This window comes from Onychostruthus taczanowskii, unplaced genomic scaffold (assembly GCF_017590055.1).
Source record: "Onychostruthus taczanowskii isolate IOZ18803 unplaced genomic scaffold, ASM1759005v1 scaffold18, whole genome shotgun sequence".
NCBI classification, from domain to species: Eukaryota; Metazoa; Chordata; class Aves; order Passeriformes; family Passeridae; genus Onychostruthus; species Onychostruthus taczanowskii.
The window spans coordinates 9,988,034-10,000,150 of record NW_024499017.1 but is presented as its reverse complement, the minus strand read 5'-3'; the positions used below and the strand labels follow the sequence as shown (position 1 = coordinate 10,000,150).

At 41.6% G+C, this 12,117-nt stretch overlaps 1 protein-coding gene across 1 annotated transcript; it reads left to right on the top strand.

Moving 5' to 3' along the window:
* Positions 1-259: 259 nt before the first annotated feature.
* On the top strand, positions 260-8,042 carry MPHOSPH6 (M-phase phosphoprotein 6). The gene is made up of 5 exons (XM_041400952.1): positions 260-383; positions 3,798-3,910; positions 5,473-5,563; positions 6,526-6,623; positions 7,080-8,042. Exons 1-5 carry the CDS (start codon positions 333-335, stop codon positions 7,243-7,245), a joined length of 519 nt encoding a protein of 172 aa, XP_041256886.1. The 5' UTR covers positions 260-332; the 3' UTR covers positions 7,246-8,042.
* The last annotated feature ends 4,075 nt before the right edge of the window (positions 8,043-12,117 follow it).

The window sequence follows — 12,117 nt, the reverse complement described above, 5'->3', positions numbered from 1 at the left end:
CGAACCGGCAGTACTACACAACACACAAGCATGTGTACAGCATGTCAGGTTCACATACTGATTTACCATTTCACACCGAAGCGGATTTATGTCGTGCTCACACCCCCGATCTCCCTCACCCCGCACAGCCGTAAAATTTATTTCTACTGCTGCTTTTGCACCACCAGCGGATCTCCCAGCCCCGGCGGCTCCCGGGCCGTGGGTAGGGTGCCGTGCCCGCGGCCGCCCCCGGCCGGAGGGTGGAGCCGCGCCGCCGCCTCGCCTCGCCCCGCTCCTCCCGCGGCGTGCGCGGCTACGCGAGCGCGGGGATCCGCCGCGGCCTGCGGGCCGCCATGGCTGGGGACGTGAAAACCAAGCTGTCCAAGAACCTGCTGCGCATGAAGGTGACGGGGAAGGAGGGGAGGGCGAGCCTGAAGCCTGCGGGGGGGCTGGAAGCGGGGGCGGCAGGGCCGGGCCGGCAGCGATGGCGAGCGGGGCCCGGCGCTGTGAGCGCGACCGGGGTGCGTGTGCCCGGCCACACGCGGCCGTGCCGGAGCCCTGGTGTGGGGCATTGCCGAGCCCATCGCGGCGCCAGCCCTGCTCTCCCCACCCACGCTCTGGATAAACAGATGTGGTTATCCACGGGTCGCTCTCGGGTTTGCTGAGCTGCTCCCCCGGCAAGAAATCTCTGATGCCGGCACCGAGCTGCGGGGTTACAGACTGCAGGGCTCGGTGCAGGAGAGCAGCCTCGTGATTCCAGCGAAAGTCTGGCCTCAAGGGCCAGCCCCAGCGCTGCTTTTGGGAGTGCTTTCGTTCCAGCTCGCTCCTCTGCAGCTGGGCTGTTTGTTGTGAATTTAAATAAAAAGGTTTGAACAGCGTATTGAAGTGAAAATATCAATGCTGTTTGCTGTGCTTGGGGGTGGGGGTTTTAGTGTTGAGAAAAAACAAAAAGGTTTGGTGTGTCCGTTTTTACCCCTGTTTACATGGGTGGCTAAGGAAATCCCAGCCTGAATGGGGATTAACATCCAGTATTAACCAGCTTTCCCAACTGATAAAAGCCAGGGATCTTAGTAACATCCCGATGTGCTTATTACCCTTGGAATTGTGAATCTCATGTCACCATGTGAAATTAGTCTCTGCTCACTGGCTAATGGATTCTGCTTCACACCATGTACTACAACTCCTAATTCAGTAGAGTACGTTCTCTTGATTGATGGTCCTTTATTGCTGGAAAACAACCAGAAAAAGTTGAGTGCCGCCTTTTTTTTTTTTTATGTTAATATTCAATTTTTTAACTGAACATGATGGGGCCTTTGTGGCTTCTTGCTTGTGGTGTTTTATTTAGCCAGTTTTTCCCCACGTATATGGGCCTATATTTCACATTCTGGCTGAAAAGAGTTAGCTGACTTCAGTTCAATTTTTCACATAAAGTGCACTCTGCTACAGTTGGGTGATGGAATATTTACCCTAATTAACAGATGCTTCTAAATCTAAAACTTGTACACAGAAGGAACAAAATACATCTTGCCTCGCTCTCAAAAGGGAGTAGGTGTTGAACTGAGTCAGCCTGCAATGTGTGATACAGACTCCCATAACCTGGATGGCAGCATCATTACTTTTTCTTATTTTTATATAATACGCTTTTAAAATGAAATTTTTCTTTTTGTTGTTTGCCAGTATACTAAGCCTTCAAAAGCAGGATTTTGGATTGTTTTTCTCTGGAAGGCCATGGAGAACCGGCCATGTGAATATGCTGCCATGACATTTGCAGGTTCACAGTCCAGGCAGTAATAACCAGCTTTGAAGAGATCAGTAGGTTTTGAAAAGGTCATGCACAGATCTTGCATTTAGCACTTTGTTTCTGCAGATCCTCCTGTTTACAAATGTTTTAATTAAGCCTTTAGCAGCTGCCTGTGCAGGTAGTGATCCAATGTATTACCAGAATTAGCAGGTGGGTGCAGTGGCTCCCAGAGTGACCTGTGGCTGCTGGTGTTGGAAGGACCATTTGCAGTAAATACTGGGACACATGGAGACACACTTTTAGATCTTGCACCGTTTGATCCAGCTCTCATAGCTTGGGGAAACTCACCCAAACAACTCCTCAGTTACTGACTTACATATTCTGTGCCTTCAACCATTGGTATATTTTTAATTCATCAGTGTGTGTTTACATTCGAGAGAAACCTGATCACATAATTTTTATCTAGGTTTTTCCTGTAGTAATCTTCAGGAACATAATCTTTAAAATGGGGTGTGAAATGATTATTTAATTGGGTTCTTGTAGCAGAATTTCTTGTGTTGAGATTTTTGACTGGCTAACCAATTTCCTTGAGCAATATGTTTTTCCACATGATAGATTCACTTATTTTCCTCAAGAAGATACTGTAATTTTAATTGGAAAACTTTGACATATTCTGAATCGACTCAGAAAACAGAAGTCAATTTTTCTTTCATTAAAGATCTTGTACAGTGGATGCAAATAGAAATAGAAAATGAAGCACTAGCTCTGTTGGCTTGTACTTCTGAGTTTGGGTTGGTTGGGCATTTTGTAAAGAGTGAAAAGATGTGTGGGTTGTTTATAATACATACACTGCACACCTATATCACCTATATGTTTTTACAGGACTCTGTGTGAACTGTACTGTTAGACTTGCCTCTGTCTGGGAGTTAGGTTGGTATAAATGTAGACAGACCTCTGGCAGGTACAATTATCCAAACACTTTCTGTAGATCCTCAGGAAGGTCCCAACTTTTAGGAGGGTGGGACTATATGGATTATCACCATGAAATTTTGAAGAGTTCTGGTTTTTCCCAGCATGTTTCATTGACATTGTTTAGCCTTAGTTGTCACTCAGTTCAGGCACCTGACTTGAGACAAATGGAAATTAAAATGCTGTTTCACAGGCCTCAGGTCTGTAGTTCTGTGCTCTCAGCAGTTTTTTATAGGCTGTGACAGATGTCTTCTTCTACTCCCAGCTGTTGAGAGGTTACAGTTCCTACCTGCCTGTTCCCATTCTCTGACAGAGATTATCACCAAGGAAGCAAGTGACAGGAGTGTCCTTGTATTAGGAAAAATTAGCAGTCTTGCCCTAAACTTCGTTCTTGGTCTCAGCTGTTTTGGCAGCCTGTTCCTGCAGTGGGTTAACAAGTCCTTAAATCAGTGCTGGACTTTGGTGGGTCAGTGAGAACTGAAGAGCTGGGAACATCTGCCTTTAGCTCAGCTGGATACAGAACATTCATAGTCTGGTTACAAAATCTTACATTTTTCCACTTCCAAAGGCAGGTTTGTGCCTTCAGAGCTACAAACGCAATCCAGTTCATTAAATCTGAGAAGAGAATATTTGAAAGTACAGATGTTTCAAAAAATCACCAGTCTGGTATGATTCACCTCCAGCTCTGAGCTCCAGTGCTGTTTGTATGGGTGGAGTTGGTTCCTGATGTGCAGCAATAACTTCAACACCATTATCTTCTTTCTGGCCTTTAGTGAAACATTAGAAAAACCTCAGTAAAATTAGGGAATTGTGACAACTCCAATCCATCAAAACTAGCCAGGATAGTTTGTTTATATGTAAGTGCAGGTGTGACTGACTGTTGACTTTCAGTAGATAGCTGTGATCAGCAGCTGTTTTAATTTTCCATTTTCTGTTTGCACAAACTTTGACCAAACTCAAAGAAAAAAAAAATCACAAAAAAACATTTACTTTGTATCAACTGCTAAACATTATGTAACGGTTAATTGCTATCATGTAATTACTGCATGTTCACAAGATACTCATGATGCCGAAAACTGAAGCTGTGTGTTTGTATCTTTCTTTGTAGTTTATGCAAAGGGGTTTGGATTCACAAACTAAAAAACAACTAGAAGAAGAAGAAAAGAAGATAATTAGTGAAGAACACTGGTATCTTGATGTACCAGATCTGAAGGAAAAAGAGTAAGCTTGTAATCTTTTGTACTTCTTATCGTCATTGGATTGTTTTGAAATGGAAATAGCATATCATATTTTTTTCCTGTAAGATAAGTATTATAAATAACCAGTTAACAGAAGCAAAAATAGTGACAGACTGGCATTACAACTTTTTTATTACTTCTTTTTAGGGCTGTTCTTGAGGTTGCCTAGTGTAGTTTGACCTACTTTCAATTCTTGTGTGTGTTGTTTTCTTTCACTCACACATTCTTCTAGATGCATGCAATTAGTTTCTTTCAGTCAGGGTCCAATTCATTCATTGCTGCTTTTTCCCTTCATTAGAAACAAAGTTTGAAACCTTGTGTTAGTAAATTCAGCTCCAGACACATGGTTAAGTTGATTCAGGACAGTTCTGTCTTCTTGTGTCCAGCTCACTTCAAATCCTGGTTTTGAAATAGGAGAGATAATGGCAAAAATAAAGAAAGGCTTAGCTAATAAGGAAAAAAGTGTCCTGCTCTCTAGAAAGGTGCCTTAAATAGCAGGAGAACTACTTTTGAAATTGCTTGGGTTTCATCCTTTCAGAAGTGGAAAAAAATAACACTGAGGGAGAACATACAAAATTTTGAAAAAGCTGGGACTTAAGAAATTAACTGTAGCGGAATAAGGCCATTGATGAACTCTTTTCCAATACTCTTGGTGGATATGACAAAAAGGTATTTGAGCTTCATTTGGAGCAAGGAGTATTCAAGCTGGACATTGGGAGAACTTTTGTAACAATAAGGCTATTGAAGCTCTGGAGTAGATTGCCTGAGGAGACACTGGATTCTTCATCTCGGGAAGTCTTTTGAGGACAGGTTAGCTGGACCTCTGCTGTTCATGGCACACGTGTGACTGATACTGCCTTGGGGCAGGACAATGAGCCCAAGCTCTTCAGCCGAAGTTCTAAGATCATGAGAGTTTGATTTACATGGGAGATGAAGAGGATGAGGGAACAGGTACATATGTGTGAGGAAAAGGATGGAACAATCCACAGAAGTACTTTTATCTGACACGTGTATTATGAATGCCTCAGGGTCATGTTTCTTTTCTCACTCCATGCTCATTAAATGAGGGAAAAAAGGAGGAAGAAGGGGGAAATCTGTCTGCTGAACAGAGAGTGACACAGTGTTTTATACCGTGACAGACTCAACTAATGCCAGGTCTAACAGCACAATGAAAAATTAATTAGAAGCTTTTGCTGATATATTAGTGCCACCTGGGGAGTGATATTTATGTAGTATTTTTATTCTGGTAAAAGTATTAAGGTAGGCAGAACCATACGAGCAAAGAGTGCTTTTTGTCAGAAGAGTTAATTTTGCTTGTGGAACTGGCACAGCTTTACTGGCAAAAAGGATTCCTTTGCATTCCAAGATCCTTGTACTGAAAGGTTTATTAGGGCAATTGAGCAGAAAGTATTTGATGGTTTAAAATACACTGTGGTTTTGTTTATTTGTATGGGGGGAAGACAGCACATCCTTTTTGCATTTGTTTAATTTGATTATTTTGAAGTGCATGATTTAACAAAATGCTGGGTTTGGGGTTTTGTGCAGGAGCTATATAATAGAAGAGAGAAGCTTTCTGCGGTGTGAGGATCTCGTTTATGGCAGAATGTCCTTCAAAGGATTCAATCCCGAAATTGAGGTACCATTTCAGTGTCCTGCTTTGAGGTTGTCTCACATTAGGACTGAAGCCCTTGGGGATGGGCATTTGAGTGTTCACACTGCAGCCTTATTGGCCTTTGCAGCCACCTTCCATAAATCCTCCCGTGTCCAGAAACTCCATCATTCAATCCTAAATGTTGATCAATGCAGCATCTGGTAAATAGAATCTTTTTAGCTCCCTGTGTTGTTGGTCAGCAATTGCATGACTCCTGCAGATTTTCCCTCTGTGAAGTGAGGAAACCATCCCACATGCTGCTCACCAAAACAAAAACTCACTTTTCCTCCTGACATAGAATGCAGAGTCCAATCTACAAACACTCAACCCTATTTATTCAACACTTACTTGTATCAATGAAGGCTTAGAGTTCCAAAGTAAAAATGCTGGGCAAGAGTCTTTAATTTCTTTCTGGCATGATTCATGCTGACAGAAGTACACTGGGACAGTAATGAAAAGGTTAGCACTGAACCTGAAGCAGGAGGATGAAGGTGTAAAGACTAAGAGATTTGCAGAAGGCTATGTAAGGTAATTTACTAGGAGATTCTTTTAGTTACTTTGAACTTGCTGTCCCTGTGACTGAGCATATGGTTGCTTCATGGCTTTTACTGAAAATCCTTGAAGATATTCTTTCTTTTTAACAAAACCATTTCAAGGTCTGTGTGCTAAGATCATGATGAAAAATTAATTATGATCTAACTCTGGTCTCCTGGAGATGTTTGGAGGAGTGCCCTTTAGGATGTCTGAGTAGTACAAAACACTGAAAACACTGTCTCCATTGCCTTTTCTTCATGGGTTTTCATAATGATGGGCTCTAGCCTAACCAGGAACAGAAAATAATTACTACATTTGATTCTTACCTCTTATGCTCTTCTACCAGTAAATTTGAGCACTGTTGCCATTGTGTCATGGTTACGTGCTTAAGCTGTTTCTCACTTCATTTTCAGAAGTTAATGATCCAAATGAACTCTAAGTGCAAGGAGGAAAAAATTGAAGAGGATGATAAGATGGAAGCTGATGTGTCAGATGAAGAAATGGCCAGAAGGTAAGTTAGGTTTTATGACATAATCAGTACTAGCTGGGAATATGATATGTTACTGTATTATGTGTGGGGAAGTAAAACCCAAAAAGGAAACAAACTAAATAAAAAAAGCCCACAATAGATATGGAACTGTACCAAACTGATTTTCCAGGAATGATGGTGTATATTCACTTGAGTATCCACCACATTTGGGGGTAAATTCTCTATCACTTGTAGGGGTTTTCTGCCCTTTGATATCCAGGTATTCCATGCTAATTCCCTCCTTGTTACCAGCTGCTAACAAATTGAAACTATCAGACTGAATAATAATGTAATAAGTCATGCAGTACTTGTGCTTCTCCAAGCTTTTAATGACCAGCTTTTTTACACCACTTGAATTGTAGATCATGTTTAGGATGTGCACCACGATTTTTCCTCTGATTTTAGCTGAAGGTGTAATTTTTTTTATTCTCTCTACAGATATGAAACATTAGTGGGAACGATAGGGAAGAAATTTTTGAGGAAAAGGGACCAACGTGTACTCAAGGATGATGACGAAGATGAAGATGATGAAGTTGAAGAGGGGAATAGTAACACAAGACTTAGTAAAAGAGCTAAGAAAATGTTCTTAAAACCTCAGGATTAATGTCAGCTGCACAAGTGGAGCTTGTTACCGGATGCCTACCAAACAGAGTACCAAGAACTGGAGATTGTTTGTAGATTTTGCTATTTTATGTAAAGGGTGGATTTGTAAATCTGTTCTAGTCTCATTGAAATTTCTACCATCCACAGGACAGACACTTTCCAAAGTGGGTGCTTATATAATGGATGTTGTACATCCTTTCCTCTCTCAGCAGCTTTTCATGAGTGGGGCACTCATCCCATCAGTCTCTTTAAATGTTCTGCATAGTTAAATTGAGTGTTGCATGCAATCAAAAGCAGCATTATTTACAATTTAGGATAACATCTGAAAGAAGTATTTGGAGGAAAGATGAGCTGTGTCCAATTCAGTAAGGCAGTTCAGCTTTCACTGCTTGCTTTATTATGAAAATGAAACCTGTGCTCTCTTCAAATTGAAAAAAGTCAGCAGAAACATCCTTGGTTTGTGATCTTTTCTACTGTGCTAAAAATAAGATGGGAGAAGAACAGAGAGATAAAATCCACTTTATTGAATTTTATTTTTTATAAAGTTTATTTAAAAATAGAGGATTTTGTAGTGAAACTTTTTTTTTAATACAGCAAGCCAAATATTGGGCAACGTTTACAGTTTGACATCTGAGCAGATTGTGAATCTTAGTTTCTGCCTTCCAAAAGAAATTTGCTAATTTTGCCTCTTTTTCAGCAAAAAAATCCAATCTTATAATTATGTAAGTCTTGTCATAAAAGCATAATAACAGTTTCAGAAACATACTTGAAAGCAGAATAAAAACTGTTTTATGTTAATGATTGTGGATTAGTTTATTTAGTGTAAAAAAATTATGCTTAATACAGTCTGATACAAGGAGAGATCCTGGTTTTGTGCTGGCCACAGATGTCCCCCAGCATTTAACTGAGTGCACTAATTTATTTAGCATCTGATGAAGCCATCTGAAGTGGTATTAGGATAGAAACACCATTCTCTTTGGTCCAGAGTTGGTGCTCTGGGTCTTTTGAAAAATATCAGTGTGTTCTTGTCTAAAATCATAGCAGTTCTTTGTGTACAGCCTTTCAACAAGAAATATTGCTATTGCTACATTTCCTCAGGATGTCCAAGCTACTCATCCTTAATGCTGGCTCTCTGCAGAAAGGAATTTGTTAACTGAAGCAAGGAGTGGCCATTTTGCCAGGGGCATGAGCCTTTTTTTTTGGTCTTTTTTTAACAGCTCAGTGAAGCAAGATGTGAAACTCAATTATTTAAAGAAGGACACACTGTGTCTGCTGTATTTTGCTTGTGATACATGAACTATGATCCATATATCAGGAGCACCTAATTAGATATTCAAGATGGATCACACATGGAAAGAGAAATATACTTTTAACCTAGTAAGGGGACTTTGTGCAGGTGGAAAGGCTGTGATTCATGATCTGAGGTAGGTTTTCAGAGCTAATTAAATGCTACTGGTTCAATTACTTAAAACCTGATCATATATTACTGCTAGCTGAAAAGGAGTTAATGATGGCAAGACATTTTTCTTCCCATGGAAGATGTGACCTGAGCTATGAAATGATTTATTGTTGGTCATCACAAGAAAAACTTGGAACACATCCCATTATTCTTCTTGCTTATTAGTAGGAAAATGATTCCTTTGAATGTATTTCTTAAATGGAGAGTGAATTTCTGCATAGCTGTGCTGAATAAGTGAGGGGTGAGGTGTGTTCTGGTGAACCACCAGCAGCCAGGAGATGTCACTGCAGTTGCATGTCCTGAGAGACCGTGGGTTGGGGAAGTGTCCAGTGGTGCCATGTAAAGAAGGTTTTGGGTCATTTTGGTAACAGCAGTGGCTGAGATGAATTCCATGTGGAGTCTTCCTTTTTCAGGGTTCTGCAGAGAGCTCTCCTGCATTGCAGGATTCTGTTCAGTCCAGTGAGGAGTCATTCTCATCAATGGGCATTCTGCCTCCTTAATTTCATGTCATTTCCTGAGGGATACCTGGACATGAGAGTGGCATGGTGCATGGAAAAGCACATGAGAAGCTAAACAGCTTCCTAGAAAATCTGCAATTTTGAAAATGGGAGAGAGGAAGGTTGGTTCTGTTTCAACAGAACTGTGTTGAACAAACTGTGAAGAAAAGGTAGATTTTAGTTTATTGTCTTTAAATCTGGGAGCTTTGCTGTTCACATTCAGCTGGTGGCTCAGTGCTACAGTAAAACCAGCTACTTATTTTCAGCACAATCTTTTATTCATAGGGCATTTGCAAAATGTGCCTTTAAAAGCACCATCCATAGTGTGTTATTGTGAGCAAGACAAAACCAAAACTCAGCCCTGTGTGACTTTTTAAATGTACTTTAAGTACAGAGTTACAAGCAGACATGGTGGGGTGTTCTGAAATACCTGTCTGCATTTCCAATGGTATAAATACATTTATGGATGGATTTAAGTCCTACTCGAGCTTCCTACCTGAGGTAGAAACATTCTGCTGTATAAAATCTACGCTTGAACTACTCTTGACAGAGGTGTAAGCCTAGCAGTGAAATATTCATAAAGCAAACCTGCATTGATTTCTTGGCTCTGACACAGGCTCCAGTACATTTTATGTGCAAGCTCCTAAGCTGTAGCACTTTCCCACGTGGTCATGTTTCTAAATGAAAAGTGTTTCTTCTTTGAACACAGAAGCAAGTTGGTTAAGTAGTGGTTTTATTACAGAAAATGGCTACCTGCAAATTGCTGAAGTGTTACCAGACACCAGAAGTGTTTCTGCCTGTGACCCTGAAGTGTGTTAGGTGGTGCTCACTGACAGCTCACGTATGTCTGTCCCTTGTCATGTGAAGTTTGGTCCCTCCCTTTGGCAGGCTGGTGGTGCTTATTTTGTAATAACTGCTGGGCTTGAAAATATGGAAGTGTTGAACAACTTTGTCTTTCTTGCTGATGTTTCTCTTTTGCTTCTATTTTGCTTAGTATTGGATCTTAAAAAGTCCAGGACCAGAGTCCAACTGAAGTGAGCCATCTAGTGTGAATTTAGTAATGCTTGAGCTGATTAAACTTTGGTTCTTGGGGAGGGGCAGGATGTTCAGTGGTGCTGTGGAGTTTGAACCATGGTTCTTGTGCTGTGTGTCTTGTTCCCTAATGAGAATCTCATTATGCAATGCTCCAGCCATGGGTGGCTGTCGTTGCCATTGGGCATTGCCTGTGTGTGTAATGGGCAGCTGGGCTGAGATTCTGGGACTTCATCCAGCATTCAGACTTTAAAAGAAATTGTCTTTCTCTTGATTGGAATACCATACTTTTAAATTGTATTTGGAATTAGATGAGTCTGGGGGTGGAGGGGGGCGGTTTCTCAGCATTTGTTTTGCTTCATTTGAACAACAGTCCACAACTAAAACTGCAAAATCACTTAGGCTCTCATTAAACCCTTCTCTGAGAATGCTAATAAAGCATTGTGGTAGGGAAGGATGGCAGCGATCCCGCAGTTCCCTACCGCATGTGAATTCAAGTTTCTGTGAGAGCTGATGCTTTAAGGACTTAGTTTTCTTTTCAGGCTGGGAGGACATCAGCTTCCACAATACTGCCTTGCTAATGGAACCCCAGCATGAGGCCTCAGGGTTTGTTTGGTTTTGTTTGGTTTTACAACATTCTTATCTCAAACCTCTGAGGGATTTCAGGCCTGGCATTCACACCTCAATAACCTGCTTTCATCAGCTTTTGGGGAGCTTTAGTTAAACTGTGAAACTGTTCCTTAGCTGTATGTGTTGACATTTCTTTGTGTGATTTCATGTTTCTCGGTGAGGACCTGCTTATAATTGTCACATCAAGATGAAAAATTAACAGATGGGAGTCAGGGAGATGGTTGGAGCCTCAATCACCAGCAGCTCTGTAGATCTTTGTTAAGAACCAAACAGTAGAAGGGGTAGCTGGGTGAGTCCCATCAATGCAGGCCCAGTTAAATGCTGATAGGAGCCCATAACTGCCCAAGAAACCCTTGCATACCAAAATCCAAGTAATTACCTGGGAGCAACAGCAGGAAAACCTCTAGGGAAGTTGGGAGGTAAAATATTCACCCTGTTAATGGCTGTCCTCAAGAAAACAGCTGTGGTTGATGGCACAGAGAAATGTGGTTTGGTCAGCTGGGTAAATGAGAATCCCATCAGATGGAATGGAGGTGATCGGTGTTTTGAACCTTGTAATGTTCCCTGAGGTCTCGGGGAGCTCCTTGTAATGATAAATTATTTAGAAAGGGGTAAAAACCCTTAATGGGACATTAATATGAGGGAATAACCTGAACACAAATTACTGAACAAATTCCATAATTCCATTATTAACAGAAAAACTGTGTTCTGGCCTCAGTAAGGTCTTTCACTGTTCCCTGTCGCCTCTTGCTCGGCTCTCAGTTCCTCATCCCTGTGCATCTATCTGTGCACCCAGGCCATGTGATGCCACCACGGGTGGTCACACGAAGGGCTGGCACATACCACAATCAGCCCAGAGCTGATTGTGACTGCCAAGCCCAGCAGAGATGACTCCTGGGCCTTCTCTTCAGTGATCATCTTCCTCAGCCTACAACCTCTTCCTCCAGGTATCTGTAGGAATTCACCATCTCCAACACCACTGCTGCATTTGTTCAATGTTTAGTTCAAGAAGATAACAGGTTGCAAGGAACAGGTAACAAGTGACTGGATATCAGGAAATGGCCTCCAGTTATGCCAGGGAAGGTTTTGATTAGATACTTGGAAAATTTTTTCACAGGCTTGGAAAGGACTGGAGGACTGTCAAGGGCAGTGGTGGAGCCACCATCCCTGAAGTGGCACCTGAAGGACAGAGTCTAATGGTGAACATGGTTGTGATGTTGGGTTGATTGTTGAACTCTGTGATCTTAAAAGGCTT

Bases quoted from the DNA above. Each gene is read 5' to 3' on its own strand.
- MPHOSPH6 (XM_041400952.1), top strand. From the start codon at position 333: ATGGCTGGGGACGTGAAAACCAAGCTGTCCAAGAACCTGCTGCGCATG. The intron at 384-3,797 runs GTGACGGGGAAG...CTTTCTTTGTAG, and splicing joins AGAACCTGCTGCGCATGAAG to TTTATGCAAAGGGGTTTGGA. The intron at 5,564-6,525 runs GTACCATTTCAG...CTTCATTTTCAG, and splicing joins GATTCAATCCCGAAATTGAG to AAGTTAATGATCCAAATGAA.